The sequence below is a fragment of the Condylura cristata genome, unplaced genomic scaffold, assembly GCF_000260355.1.
Source record: "Condylura cristata isolate star-nosed mole 26May11 unplaced genomic scaffold, ConCri1.0 scaffold00010, whole genome shotgun sequence".
In the NCBI taxonomy this organism is placed as follows: Eukaryota; Metazoa; Chordata; class Mammalia; order Eulipotyphla; family Talpidae; genus Condylura; species Condylura cristata.
This window is the reverse complement of record NW_004567111.1, coordinates 19582311-19598136: the sequence shown is the minus strand read 5'-3', so window position 1 is coordinate 19598136 and position 15826 is coordinate 19582311. Positions and strand designations below refer to the sequence as shown.

Here is a 15826-nt window from a genome sequence, read left to right as displayed (position 1 = left end):
ACGCAGAGGAGGAGAAGCGCCTGGCAGAGGAGAAGCGCCATGCAGAGGAGAAGCGCCATGCAGAGGAACTGGTGCACCAGGTGGAGAGAGAGAAAGAGACTTCGGTCAGGATATACCAGTATAGAAGGTCTGTCCCCAGGGTGTGTGTGACTGCTCAATTGGTTTGGCTTAGCTGTGTCCATATGCTACTCCAAGGCACCTACGCTTTTCTTCCCGCTCCCTGCCATCATTCTCCACCTCAGGGAACCCAGGCATGGAGTGACCCTTCAATTGTCAGTGGGATCATGCCACTTCACCTCCCTGCTCTAAAGTCTCCAACTGGTGTCTTGGCATGTTAGACACAGTCCCAGGCCTTCGGTAGCATGGAAGGCTTCTCTGAGGCTGGGTCTCAAGCCCTTTGTTTGCCTCACTTAACGCCCACTTTTGCCCTAGTTAGGCCCATTGCAGCCCCACCGGTCTCCTTTATCCTTGAAAATGCCCAACATTTTGGTTCCTGGGCTTCCGCATTTTCTAGTGTCTGCTACAAGTCTTACTCTCACCTGTTTGACTTATTTTCTTTACATCTCTGCTCAGATTTCATTACCCAGGTACCTCATCTAAAATAAATGCATCTCCCCCATCTCTTCCACCTGTCTGATCTATATCCCTTTTCTGCTTTATGCTACGTGTTTAGTAGCGTGTCTGTTGGTGTGCCTTTCCCCTCTAGGAAGTACTACATTTGACACATTTTGTTTACCTCTCTTCAGCAATAAATTTATTTTGCTGACACCCACAGCCCAGTTCTAGAACAGTGCCAGAATGTAGGAGGCACACAGTCCGTTTGTGGGGTGGATGAATTACAAGTGTCTTTAGCAGTGGTAGCAATTCATCTGAACACTTCTATATGTTTAATTTTCAACCCAGAGATCCGCCTCACAAAGAGGGTGGGGTATCATTGTTTTCATATACATTTCTTAAACTCAGGAAAGTATTTAACGTCTAATATTTTGACCATAAGCTCTGTTCATCTTTTCAGGCCTGTTGATTCCTATGATATACCCAAGAGAGAGGAAGACTCTTCAGGTTTGCTTGCTAGTGACAGGTGTGTAGGACACTTAATTGTTGTTTGGCGATTAGTCTATTACATGATACATGGGAGTTTCGCTGGTTGGTTTTTGTATTGATTATCTTCTGCTGTATAAATAACTACCCTGGCCTCAGTGACTTAATTCATGATTGTGGGGTAAGTGCTCTGGGCTCAGTTTGGTAGTTCTCTAGGTTGTTTGGGCTCACTAAATGCATTTGCCAGTTTACTAGGCAGCTGTGTTTTGGGCAGTTGGCTGCTGTTAGCTGCAGTAATACAACTATGCCACTTATCTTTCAACATCCAGTAAGCCATCCTAGCTACATGCCGATGGGCAAGGGAGAAATGAACTAGAGAGAAGGAAGTGTGCAAGACACCTCACCTTCTGAGTTCTGAGCTGACCATTATGGCTGGTGCCACATTCTCTTTCCTAAATTTAGTTATAGATGAGCCCAAGTTCGTGGGAAAGAGAAAAACTCTCCCTTGTGGGAGGAGCTACAATATAAGGGGGGTTGAATGCTGAATTGAATTCACTTTTTTATTTAATCTACCTTCCCCTTCTTTTAAAAGAGGTTATTTGTTCATACAGAACTGGGGTACAGGCCAGAGGCTCAGGGGTGGTGAGAGGCTTCACCAGAGACAGAGTGAGGGGCAGAATAGGCAGATCGACGAAGTACACTGCTGAGGGGAGCAGCGGGTGGGTCAGGAGAGGTCTGCCACGCCATGTGGTCACCTCCGAGGCAGGCGGGAATCAAACTCATGCGGAAGTGGCTTTAGCTTCTCAGTGATGTGCTTTAACCCACTGCACCACCAGGGAGGGCCTTTAAATATATTTTCAAATGTTTTGCACTCTAAACAGAGTGCATCTATAAATAGCCACTGTTTGACCATGAATTTTTGTTTTCAGAGATGAAACTTCTTCAGGAAGTTTGCCTTAGAGATAAGGCAGCTTGACTTAGAGATAAAGGAAGACTCATATCTAGAGGTGGAAGGATGACTGAGCAGGGCTCAGAGTAGACAGAAAAAAGGTAAATACAGGTAGCAGTGGGCTCATGATAAGGCAGGAGAAGAAAACCTAGTGATGACTGCCTTTATAATGAATACTGCTGAATTATTAAAGTGTATCTCCTTTTCAAGCTAGCAACTTACCTATAGTTTTAAATAAGGCTTCTTTATGTATCTCTTTATCCTGGAGAAAATAATTCAATTGTAGGGAAAGGAAACTTTAGGAATCCTAAAAATGTGAAATACCACCATGAGGCCATTGTGATGTAGTCATGGTATAGCCCTGGAGGCTTTCTGGAGACATGAGCTTAACGTCCATCATAACAAAACCAGAATTTTCAGAAGGCACCTCACCTTTGCAGTACCTCCAACACCATTTTGAATGCTAGACCAGCGCTTGGTAAGTTGCTGCTTCAGAGAAGTACCCTAGTTACTGGAGTGACCTCCTCAAGGTTGACTTTATGCCCCTTGGGCAGCATGAGGGAAATGGAAGAGTCTGAGTTAGGTGAGCTAGGACTGATGCTTTCAGCAGCCTGGAAAGGGTTATCTGGAGGAGAATGTGTACACGTTGGGCAGTAATTACTGTCTTAATCATCATGTGAACTCAAATGGATTTTTAGTTGTTTCCATCTTGTAACTTTTCCTCCACTTTAGAGGTGCTAGTATATTCTGCTAGTTGGTGCAACATAAAACATATTCTTTGGTATTAAAATAAAAATCACTCTGAAGATGTAAAATAATAAATCAACTGCTTTAAAAACCTTTTGGTGTTCATCATAAAGATGTTCTTAAAGCCACCTATTAATATATTGTGTTCTGTGTTTTAGGAATAAATCCAGATCCACTACTGAGCTTGATGATTATTCCACAAATAAAAATGGTAAATATGAATATTTTCCTCAAAATTCTTTAATACTTGCTTATTTATGCCATCACTTGCTATGATCAGTATTTTTAAGGTCAAGATATTTCAGACCCATTAAGAGTACATAATTAAACTACTGAGTGCTTTTAGCATTCACGGTTAAACACAAAATGATTGTTTTGTGTTTATTTTGGCTTTATTTTTTAATAGAGGTATTCCTGGGAGGTTAGGATGGTTTTAAATAGCTAATGAAATATGTGGGAATTTTGTGAAGTGATGTTGATACAGTTTTATATAATAGATTTTATCATGTAGCCAAAGAAATATGGTCAGAAAAATGTTCTGCAAACTACCAGGGGACTTAAAAATTGTATGTAAACTTGAAATTTTACGTTTAAATGACCAGATGTCAAAAAACCAAACTGGTAATTTTTCACTTGGCAAAAACTATTTGAAATTGGATATTGTTAGTAGAAAGTGTATTTCTGATACACACAACTGAAATTAAATAACTCAGGGGAAAAATAAAATCCCAAGCAATAAGCATCATTTTAACTCGGCTTTGCATCAGGAGGGTGCTGGTCACTTACATAAGTGCATGAAGGACTGGATAAGGTCTGGGGTGAACTCGGTGGGTGCTTGGTCCACTCTCTCAGGGGACTGACTCCTCAGCCCCAGCTTGTCACCACCATGCACTGAAATGCAAGCCTATGACTGTCAGTTGTCTTTGTTGTGAAAGAGAAGGTAAAAAATCTGGATTTTGATGTTATTTTTAAAAGGAATTTAAAAAATATAACCTTTCTGTGAGCCAAACTTATCTGTAAACCCAAAGGACCTGAGGCAGCTAGTTTGTAATCGCTGATTAAAACTGGTGGAATTTCCAGATACTACCAGGCTTTATGGTTCTATAATCACCCCCTTAAAACACAGGCCTTTGTAATAGCCAGTCCTAATTTAACTTTTAGCCTATTTTGCTATTTTTTTTTCTCATGAGGAAATCTTAACTATAACCAAATTGTTCTTTGTGTTCCCAACTTATCACGTGCTTTCTGATCTGCTTTCTTTGGTCTTACCTTTCCCTATTTGAATTTCTGAGTTTTTTTTCTCCCCAGAATGTGTACCCTAGTCACACACATGAGAACTAGAGTATTTTACTCTGCTATGAAGCATCTTCAGCCTGCACTGATCATATTCTCTCCTGAACTTAAACATGTGGCCTGTTATTAATGGCAGCCTCTGGAATTGTCTTGTTCATGGTGATGGTTGTGTTATTAATCTGGTTTTCTCCCATTATTAATGATAAGCCCCTGAACAGCAGTCATGACATTTATTACCTATTTGAATGAAATGCCAGTAAGGCACGTTTAAAGTAGAAATGCTTTATTTAAAGTCTCACCAAATTGATAAGCTGTGTATACACAGAAGAGCAAACATAGATGGTGTAAGAAATCTTTGTTAACCTTGCTTATTGCTTACAAAGATAAATTATGCAGAGACACACCTTGAATTTTGAAAGGAAGAAAATAGCAATGAAACTGGATACAGAAAGAAAATAAATCCTTACTTAAGATTTCCTAATCCAGAGTAAGGTGGAACTTCAAAACTATGTTCCTATTACCCAAATCTGAAATTCATTAACACACTTTGGAGACAAAGTATCAAGATAAAGTCAGATTTAATTATTCATAAATTCAATATTCAAATTATAGTTCTGTCCATTTCCTAGACAAGTCTTCTAACACTCCTTGGTAGCCACTGGGTTACTTGGAGAGTACTACATTTTACAGTCATTTCAGAATTAAAATGTTGTGATTCTTGCAATTTAGTTGTGATTTTCACCTGTGACGATCTGAGGTGTGTCAGCTGGGGAAGCATCAATTATGTTCATCTCTTCCGGGTGGAATGCTCACGCTTTGAGAGACTAGAACTCTCTTTTCCCTGCACAGTTTTCACAGCGAGCATCTGATGGGAATGTGCTCAGTTGATTTAATTCAGAAAGAAAGAGAAACTTTCCTAGATGAGTTGAAATCAATGCTGGTTGTTTTCCTGAATGTTTTCTGTGATGTGCTTCTGGGAGTGCAGTTGGGATTTCCAGGAGTAGCAGGCTCTTGTGTTCTCATGCCACAGTTTCTCTGAGAGTTGATAAAGTCAGCTTATGTTCACTGTGTCACTTTTTTTTTTTCTGCATTGTTTCTGAGGATATATTTTCTATCTTGTTTTTTTTTCTTTTTTAAAGGACTAATGCTAAATTTTTTGGTGTGTGTTTTACTTTAGGAAGCAACAGGTATTTAGACCGAGCTGGGAATACTGGTTCATTACAGAGGAGTCCCAAGAGGGAGCAGTTCTCCTCAGGCGCAGAATGGGAGAGACAGCAAATCCTTCAAGAAATGAGGAAGAGGACATCGCTTCACACTGACAGCAGCTGGATCCGACAGCGCAGCTCCAGTGTCGTAAATAAAGAGCCTATTTGCCTGCCTGGAATTATGAGAAGGTGCGAGACGTTTCTGGAATTACTTTTCTTCTGTGCAGTAAAGCAAATATTCAATTTCTAGACATATTATCTGCTTTGGATAGAAGAGCGGCCATAATTTCCCTACCTCAGATAGAGTGGGAGGAAGATGTAATGCAGCCCATGTCGGGAGCATCCGTTAAATGCCAGACACATGCTGGTTACTTTGTCGACATCATCTCAATCTGGGGAAAATATTTTGAGGTGGGGCAGTCATTCTGTTTATGACTCAAAGAAAGTGACTCTCAAACAGGGAAGTGACAAAGAAAGTGACTTCTCAAGTAGGGAAGACACTTCATAAACCATGTGGCTAATAGGTTGCAATGCCAGATGTGGGACTGTGAAGTCACTTAAATCACTTATTCTGCCTTAGTGCTTCTTTGGCTACTACTAAAGCTTTACTAAATGTAATCTTTTTATATTTGTAGTGAGGAGATGGTTAGATTGAGAACACGATAAAAGGGTCCACAAAGTGTGAAATCCTAATTTTTAATAACTCTAATAAGATAAATACAGTTATAAATTAGAAGTGAGAAGATGGCCATTTGATAAGTTGTATCTTGGGTTAATGAAGACTGAAGTTATTCTGAATCAGTATTTCTACAGTTAACAAGTGAGGAATAATTAGGGATGACAGACTAATTATCTCGGTATACAAAAAACTTTTGTAAATAAGTTATTAAGCCCTCATCATAAGTGACCAGATAGTAAATAAAATTTATGGAAACAAAGTAATGTGAACAGATAGTTCATAGAAAAAGAAGTAAAGGACATTAAATGTAATAGATCAAGACTATTAAAACAATGGTGTATCTTGCTTATGTGATTTGGGGAAAGTGAAATGATTGATTAAATCTAGTACTGACAATTGTAAAAGGAAATAGAAATTCTTGTTTCCAGTAGGCTGGACAGTTTTTCAGTGTGTCCTGCCTGAGCTCAATCGTTTCTAGTACTTTACTTCCTGGATGTATTTGGAGAAGCATGCACATATGTTTTGAGAGATATTTCACTTTTTATATTCTTGGATATGCATTTTAACACTATAATATTAAATTAACAGCAAATTATAGGAACAACAGGAAAAAAAAATAAAAATGCCTAATGAGATGTACTTAATGCTCATGAATTGTGACATCAACAAGATACACAACTATACAAACTTTAAACTGTTAGGGAATGAGAGACAGAATGCACCACCTCAAAACTTACTGTTAAAATATTTCATTACTTTCACAGTCCTGAGTGTTGACTGGGGCAGTCTTTGCATGTTGTTGGCTGAGGCAACTATAATCATTTAGAGCAGGAAAAAAAAATTTTTTTTCTTGCATAAATGACCAGACAGTAAATCATTTGGACACTATGGCCTCTTGGGTCTCTGTCACATATTCTTTGCTGGCTTTATTGTTTTTAAATGATTCTTGACCATGTAAAATATCTTTCACTCGTGAGGCATGCATCCCCTGGCAGTGGCTTGTGCTGCTGATCCCTGAGGTAGATACTCTGGGGGCTTAGCCAGAGCCGTTGACTGGGAGTGCTGGTCTTTTCATGGGGCTGCTCACAGAATGACTTGATTTGCTGCCTCCTGGCTGTAAAGAGGAACCTTGTAAGAAGAGTGGTCCTAACAGGCAAGAGCTTAGGAGACATCACTGTGCACATGTTTGCTGATGTCTCCTTGGCACAGGTTGTCACATGGGAGGCCCAAAACCATGGGGCGGGGACTACGTAAGGGGATGGACACCAGGCATGTGAGTCACTGAGGACCACCAAGGTGTCGCCTGAACTGACATGCAAAGAGTGGAATAAGCAAGCTAGTGAAGAATGATGCTGTAGAAGCATCTGTTTAAAAACGCATAGCTATGCATGCAGACGTGGCTATGATTACACGGGTTAAAGTGCATCTTTATGTGAATATGTGCTTGCGTCTCTGAGAAAAAGCCTAGACAGTATATTATGCATAGTGATCACCTCTGCGGTTTAGGGCAGGTAAGTTGTGGTAAGTGAGGTTGGAAAGGGAATTTTATTCCTCCCTGAGATACCCTTTTCTACTGAGTCTTTTTCATCATGATGTACTATTTCATAAAATGAAAAGAAAAAATACACATTACATACTTGGGATAAGTGAGAAGGTTTTAAAAGCAATAACAACAAATGGATCAAGTGGAAGAAGCCTTCATAATTTGGAGTGAATTTTTGTAGATCAGATTAATCGAAGTTTAAGTCTTCACTTAAGAGGGATTTCTCCAAGTTTGTACTTATATCAGTTTGTGAGCTAAATTTTCTTTTAAGAGTTTATACATGTTAAGGAAAGTGGCTGGTGGACATTCCTGTGTATTCTAAACTGTGCAGCTTTCTGGGCTGAGCAGCGGGCATGGATGGCCTGGAAGCTTGGAGTGGAAAACCTTGGTTTTAAAGCTTGTGCCACCACTGACGAGCTCCTTTACAATGAATAAGTTTATTTTTTTGAGATTAAAAAAAAATCATGTACAGTGTTGTGAAGATTAAACAGAATTAATATTTTTGTGACAGTGTTTATTTGACATTTGGCATATGTAAGTACTTAAAATTTATTTCTGGTTGGATTTGAGAAAAATACTTTTTAAGATTTGATTTATCTGTTGAAGATTTAAGGGGAGAATGTGTGCCTTTGGATGTGTATTTTATTTACAAAATATTTCTCAGTGTGTTCATTCCACCTTATTGGGCATTTATTCTTTTGCTGAAGCACTAAAGTATTAACTATTTAAAAGGTTTATCAAGTGTGAAACAGCACCATACTTCTAAGGGGACAGTTTTGCTTGTGAAAGGTAATTTTTTATGTAACCTGACTTGTTTGATGAACCGCTGCTTATCAAGTGGACATTTAATGACCACTTAGTAGATTACAAGCTGAATGTATTCTGTTGTTCTTTCCTGTGTTGCAGAGGTGAATCTCTAGATAACCTGGACTCCCCCAAGTCCAGTTCTTGGAGGCAATCTGCTTGGCTCAACCAGCCGACTGCCATCTACGCTTCCTCCTCTGTTCAAGACTTCAGCCGCCCGCCTGCTCAGGTGTCCACCTCAAACCGTGCCTACATGCGCAACCCGCCCTCCAGTGTCCCCCCTTTTTCAGCGGGCTCTGTCAAGACCTCCTCTGCCCCTTCCCCCACACCACGCAGCCATTCCCCCACATCTGCACAGCCTGGCTCCCAGCTGCGGAACAGGTAAGGCTTCCTCTTTTTCTTTTTGGTTTTAGGGGTATTTTTCTATTAAAATTACCCCCAAATCTGGTCCAGCCTCTCCAGTGAAAAAGAAAAAGCTTTCTTGAATGTCTCCAATTCAATGTTTGTTTTTTTTAATCAGCTCAGTTAAGAGGGCTTTTTCACACCCTTCCTTGCTACCCTTAAGCCATTTATGGACGTCTTGTGAGGCCATGGAGACCTTTCAAATGTCTGCCTCATCGTTTCTGTTTTGTTTGCTTGTGCTTCTGGTCAGTGTCTTAGATGCAGAAGTCCCTGCCGTGGGTCTTGGTGTGGAGTCATGAAAACATACAGGAGCTCCTGAATGTAGCTGGAATGCCTGAGCAATAGCAGTATTGAAAATGTTTGAGTGTTTTAATGAAACTGTATCCCAAGCCCATCTTATAGGAACTGAGTGTATAGGGGAAAACATTCCATAGTCTGTGGAACTTTTAACAAGCTAGATAAAAATAAAGTAGTGAGACATTGCTTTTTGGATTTGAATTTTCAAAAAAAAAAAAAAAAAAAAGAATGCCCCTCACTGGCTTGCCAGCATTTCGTTCAGACTGTGCCAACTGAGTTCTATAGGTCGTATGCTGTGGGAACTAAGGATTATTATGATGGTCTTCATTCCAGTCTTCCTTTTGGCAGGGAATGAAACTCAGTTACCTACAAGTGTTGGGCTTTAGGTTTTCGAGGCTTTTCCACAGATTGGTGATGTTTCACTCATCATAACCACAGCAGCAATATTTGGGTGTCACCCAAATTTCTACAGCCATTTACTTCTCACTGCAAGCTCTGAAAAGTGACCTTGATTAAGTTGGAGTACTTGAGCTATCAAATAAAGGTTTTTGTTACGAAAACTCATTTTACATGAATCTAAAATACTGTTTTTACATTATAAAATGTGAGTCAGGGAGTTTCAATTAAGAGTAGTGGGTAAAGGGGCCCTCCCTGATGGTGCAAGAGGTTAAAGCATAGCACTACAAACCTAACCACAGCAGCTTGGGCACGAGTTCTATCCCCAGCCAGGGAGGTGACTCACGTGGCACAGCAGACTTCTCCTGTCTCTCCCACTGCTCCCCTCAGCAGTGTGTTTTGGTAGATCTGTCTGTTGTGCTCCCCACTCTGTCTCTGGTGAATCCTCTCACCACCCCTCACCTCTGGTCTATACCCCAGTTCCATATGCATAAATATTTTTTTTAAAGTAGGGGGTGAGGATTTGTGGTGGCTTTGGGAGAGAAATAAAGTCTGTGCCTTGGGAGATAGAGAGACAGAGGAAGAGATACCTATGTACCTGATGAGGGTAGACACCTGTGGGCTTTTCTGCCCTGAAAAGGTCTCCATCTAGGAGGTGGCCTTGAACATGAGCCATCACCTGCTCTGCACTTTCCGGCAACTCCAAAGTGTTGTGCTAGTTTAGTGCTGTGGGATGCAGAGGTGTGAGCAGTACCTTTGCCTTTCACCAGAGAGAAGACTTCTACCTAAAGGAAAGTGGGAAAAGCCTCTTCATTTATCTGAAAGATGTCAGCCAGTGGTCTTTTAATTCTGCCCCGAGGCAGTCCTGTGAGCCAGCCCAGTCACCAAGGCACTGCCACTTCTGTTTAGCCAGATTGCTGGGTGAAGGAGAACGGAAGAGGAGGTCCAGATGGGTGTGGAGCAGTGCAGTCCTTGCAAAAAGGCGCCGCAAGTTCCCTCTGCTCGGAGAAGCAAGAGTCATGATAGCTGTACTTTTAGGGTTCACTGGCAGGGAGGTGGAGGGTGGTTTAGAAGAGGGAGAAGACTGCTGAGCCCTGGAGACCTCTGAGGAGATGGTGCAGTAAGCACAGAATGGTCGGAGGGCGTTGTTCGCAGGCGTGAATAGATGCCAGGGGTTTCAGAAGTAGTGATACCCTGACACAAGGACAAGATAACCAAGCACACTCGGGTTGCTGGTGAAAATTTTCTCCCGTGCATGTATCGACTTTCTTGAAACATTGCTAATGGTAAAAGCAGTGTGCGACTCCATCATAACCTGAGTGCAGATGAAAGCCCGTTCCGTTCTTGTTCCGCGTCTAGGTCAGTCAGTGGGAAGCGCGTGTGCTCCTACTGCAATAACATTCTGGGCAAAGGAGCCGCCATGATCATCGAGTCCCTGGGTCTTTGTTATCATTTGCATTGCTTTAAGGTGAGACAGACAAACAACCTGCAGCCCGCAAAGCTTTGCTGGGAGGAGCGCATGGCTTCATGGATCGCTGGGTGTGGATGTGCTGCTAACAAGCTAGGCGCTACCCACGTGTCTCTGCTGCGTATTGAGCTGCAAATTGCCTGCTACCGCCTCGTTGTCAAATCTTGAACCGAATTTCAAAAATTAAATCTGGAAACATGATGCACTTCCTATTGCCAACCTGTTGAGCTCTTCTAAGTAAAGTTCTACAGTGTAGAAAGGCTTTCTCCAACATGTCACCTTAGACAAACTTAAATTTTCCAGTGTCAGCAACAGCGTGGGGACCGTGGTGACAGCAGTGCCTAAATGTCTGCTTTGCATAGGGAAAAAACATATATGTATTTTTTTACACATGCGTATGTAAATATTTTTACGTAGCCTATTGTACAGTCTGTTCTCACCTGATGGGTCCTTGCACTTGAAAAGAACTAAGACTGTGGTAGCACATTTCGCATTGTCTGTCTGTAGAGACACATCTGTTGGATTCTTGAACTCACATTGGGCCAGGGGATTCCCTTTATGGATCCTGGAGTCCCACAGACCAAGCTAGTTAAGCTTGTCTATTGCTGGCTTGGGGTGCTCCTGGGCAGAGCAGAATGAGTCAGAATGCTTAGTGTCAGGCACAGGGAGCCAAATACCCAGCCTTGATGTGAAAGTGCCCCAGAACACTTGGCCAGTTAGTGCGGTGGGGACTGGGGTGGGGCCCACCCAGATGGGGTTTCAGAAGCCCCGTCTTCACTTCACTTGGCCACGTCTTTCCCTGGCTTCTCCTTTCATACTTCTCTCTGAGACATGAAGACTAAATCCCTTTGAGTCCATTAGTGAGTCATTTCTACTCTTCAGTATATTTAGAATGATCCTCTTGGCTCTCAAAATTGGCTTTATGAATACTTTAATGTCTCATCTGGCAGGCTTGATTTTAATTTACTAATGATCTTTTGGCGTCTTTTTTTTTTTTTTTCCCTTCGCTGACATACATCTAAGCTTAGAAGCTGCATTCTGCTCATTTTTTAAATTTTTTTATTTTTTCTGGGTCCGCCCTAAATGTTCTTGAATTGCTGATGTGTCCTTTTGTTTCCCCCACCGCAGTGTGTTGCCTGTGGGTGTGACCTCGGAGGGTCTTCCTCAGGAGCAGAAGTCAGAATCCGAAACAACCAACTGTACTGCAATGACTGCTATCTCAGATTCAAATGTAAGAGAGCAAATTAGGGAGAAAATTTCCTGTCTTTTAAGGAGAACCCGGGTTCCCATGCATTTCCCTGATCCTGTCCCTGTCACCCCTTCCACCTCCCTGCCTTAAAATGGCCAAGTTTTTGGAGTTGTAGTCTGCTCCCTTCTAGAGAGTATGCCGAGGAGTCGCTGGTCAGAAATCCGGCCGAAGGGCAGGCTGCGGGGCTGAGGAATGGGAGAGGGGCAGATGCCTGCATCCGGCGCCATCTGCTCAGTCTGGAGAAACCCTTAGTGATTTGAGGATACAGTTAAAGTGAGCCTTCTGCATACATTGTCATGCTAAGGACTGGTCCCCCATCACAATGTGACTGCTATTATTTAACAATCGGCTTTATTATATGATTGAAAATGGGATCAGCTTTCAACAGGATGGCTAAACACGCAGTTTATGCTTTAAGTTACTATATAATCATAGATCAGTAGAGACAGCAGTTTTAAAAGGGAGAGCATTAATTCTGATTCGATGGTGGTGGATTTTTGTCCTTAGAAAAGTTGAATTTTTCAAAAACTCCCCATGCTACTTTATGTCTAAGCATGTTTTTGCCTAAGTGTGTTGTAAAGCATAAGATAGTATGAGATTGCATATATGTTCATAGCTGCATAAAAACAACCATGATTGCTGTTTATATCTTGAACCTTGACCCTGGTAACATGTGTTTCTTCCTTATTGTGAAAGGGTGTTACAAGTGGTATCAGAAAAACCATTTGCTTTTGAACTCTGAGGTATTTATTTGGCCCTTTACGTGAAGAGTGCTTTGGAATGGCTCGAGCCTCCTAACTCTATTTCATCTGTCTCGGGTTCTGAGCTTACCAACCACAGCGGCGCAGCTCTTCCCGGGTGCTGCCCCGTGCTGCCGCGAGGTGGGAGAGCGTCATGGCTGGGCACATCACGGGGAGTGTGTGTGTGTGCACGCGCTTTTCTCTCTCTAATCAAGTTCCAATCAAGTTCCAAAGCCAAATAAAATTGATTGTTGGAAGCGTGGAGGAAAAATTGACCACACCTTCCCTCCTCCAAGACCAGTAATAGAGTGGATGGCTTCTTGTGTCCATATCAGCAGTTCATTTTGATTCCATTCTTGCAAATAAAGAACTCAAGAGCCCCGAGGCTGTGTTTTGCCTCCCTTTGTCCTGAATGACAAGGTTGTTCTTTCCACCTCCCGGGGCCATTTTCTGAGTGATGACTGCCATGTGGTACAGATGGCAATGTTCAAGTGTTCCTGAATCTAAGCGCTTCTCTTTCTTTTCTCCTTGCTAATCAGCTGGACGGCCAACCGCCATGTGATGTAAGCGCCCAAACCAAAGCCCTGTTGCAGATAGAAGAGGAGGTGGTTGCTGCTGATGTAGATCTATAAATATTTGTTGTGTGTCTTTGGGCTCGCTTTTCAAAAAAAGGATAACACCTTTTTTTTTTTTTTTTTTTTTTGGCTACTTTAGATGACATCAGAGTGTTAGTTTTGGTAGAACTTGTATTTTTGTTGTTTATTTATGAGAAGGTAATTATGTGTGTGGGGAAAAAAAGTGCAGTATTTACTTTCAGGATTGAGCACAAGGGAAAAAATAAATACTTTAAGATATTTCTGAGGCTGGTAATCTAGTTTGGCTTCCTAGTGGTGTTTTGAGGAAGGTTATTTTATTGTTTTTTAGATAATATAAATATGTAATTGCATTTGCTTTGTTTATTGTAATGTATGCTAAATTAATGCAGAACCATGTGGGCGAGTTCCCTAAAATTTATCCATAAATTTGTTTTCTGTTTCCTTCTATCTATGTAATACTATGATTTCTAAGAAAATTTAGCTTATGTAGCATTTTACTTGCTTGATGAGGGGAGGTATATATCTTTACCAGAATTGTTTCTGAGCAATTCCCAATGGAAAACTGCTACTTTACATTAATGAAAAATCACCAGAGTTTGTATTACACATGTTTTTGTTTTTTGTTGTTTTTTTTTTTTTTTTCAGAAACTAGAGAATCTTTCTGTTGAACTGCATTTGTAAATAAACTTGCTGATGCATTTTAAGAGTGGCTCTTTTTTTATCTTGTGTGTGGATGTGTTTGTGTGGTTTTGGCTTTTAAGTCATACTCAAGCATATATAGTAGGTGACTTTTCTTATGTTTATTTAGCAGCTTTACTGAGGCACTACATTTGACATAGAAACTGTACAGAATTAAATTATATGACTTACCAAACTTGACATGTATGTATACATGTGAACCTGTCCTCATAATCTTGATAACTGTTTTAATTGAAATACTTCAACCAGATCTTTAAGTTACATTTTTGAATGAAATATGTATAAAAGGTGACATGAATGGTAAATTGTTGCATATTTGCATAAAATTCTATCCATTTACTTCCATAGTGATAAAGAAATATAGCAACTTAAAAAAATCTATAAAAAAATACATACTCTCTAATGTTTTGGAAATTTGGAGTGGGAGTGCAAGAATACAAAACTTTAATATCTTTGAACAAATAGAAACTTGCATTGATCCTTTATAACAGTGAAAATGAAGTGGATAATTATAAGATGTGAGGATTATTGGATAACAAATATATAAGAAACTCTAATGTAGGGGGAAATTAATTTAGTTCCAAGTTCTGTTTTTTGGTGATTATTCTTTATTTCTGATTATTAAAGTAATGTGTTAGTGAACGGATGTCACTTTTATGACAAACAGTATGGAGGTGTCCCAAAACACAGGGCATGGATCAACCCAGTAACTACTCCTAGGTATCGATCCAAAAATTTCAAAAACACTATTTTGAAATAGTGTTTTGAAGCCATCTTAATTGCAGCACTATTTTCTATAGTTAAACTAAGGAAATGACCTAAATGCTCCAGAACAGGTGAGTGCATCAAGAAGATGTGATACACACACACAATGGAATACTGCCCAGTGATCAAAGAAGACAGACTCATGCCATTTGCAGCAACATAGATGAAGCTTGGAAGGATAATGCTAAGTGAAATCAGTGAAGAAGAGGAAGATAAATAACAGAGGGTGTTACTAATATACAGAATATACAGTAACTAAATAAACAGATAAAATATGTTGCTATTCACATGTGATCTCACTTTGCAAGCAAGCCTTTAAAAACAGAACATGAAGAAACCCCCCTCCATGGTGTTTTTAGTTTAAAGTCAAGATTTCATCTGTCCCTTATACACTATCTCCAATGATAAATGTTTCCAAGTACCTTTTGCGTTGCTTTAATAATAGGCAAATACCCTTGCTCTTCCTGCTATGATTAAAATGAAATAATGTGTGAAAACAACCTGGACACAGTGTATTCTTTTATCAGCAAGTATTGTTGGAAATGGAGCAGGAAACAGTGCTCAAAGTGGAAAGACCCAAGTATGAGAATTAGTAATTCTGCATGCTAGTTTGTAGCATAGAACAGGTGTCTGCCTTATCCCAGCTTGTGGTGTTTGCTAAATTGTTTTACTAATGAAATATAATACCATCTCTGAGTCATCAAAAGAAAAACATTCCATAAAAAATCCCCAAACAGAAAACCAAATACTCAATACTTAATTACTTTAATTAAAAACAATAACTTTCAATAAAACAAAGTTTACCCATCCCCTTATTTTGAAATAAAATAAATTCTAGAATAAAATTACACAGCATCTCATAGATTATCATTGTTATAGTTTTTTTTATTTTTTAATTTTTTTTTAAAGATTTATTTATTTGTGCATACAGAACTGGGGTACAGGCCAGAGGC

At 40.2% G+C, this 15826-nt stretch overlaps 1 protein-coding gene across 3 annotated transcripts in view; it reads left to right on the top strand.

Annotated features, from left to right (window-relative positions):
* Window positions 1-13510, top strand: part of LMO7 (LIM domain 7) — a 59217-nt gene extending 45707 nt beyond the window's left edge. For 2 of the 3 annotated variants that reach the window (XM_012723130.1, XM_012723128.1), the window contains 8 exons: window positions 81-127; window positions 1016-1081; window positions 2896-2948; window positions 5208-5424; window positions 8364-8642; window positions 10716-10824; window positions 11953-12055; window positions 13353-13446. In XM_012723130.1, the coding sequence (XP_012578584.1) occupies window positions 81-127; window positions 1016-1081; window positions 2896-2948; window positions 5208-5424; window positions 8364-8642; window positions 10716-10824; window positions 11953-12055; window positions 13353-13375 (897 nt within the window). In that variant the 3' untranslated portion in view covers window positions 13376-13446. Of the gene's footprint in view, window positions 1-80; window positions 128-1015; window positions 1082-2895; window positions 2949-5207; window positions 5425-8363; window positions 8643-10715; window positions 10825-11952; window positions 12056-13352 lie in introns of all 3 variants that reach the window. The other variant, XM_012723129.1, reaches the window with a different exon arrangement.
* The last annotated feature ends 2316 nt before the right edge of the window (window positions 13511-15826 follow it).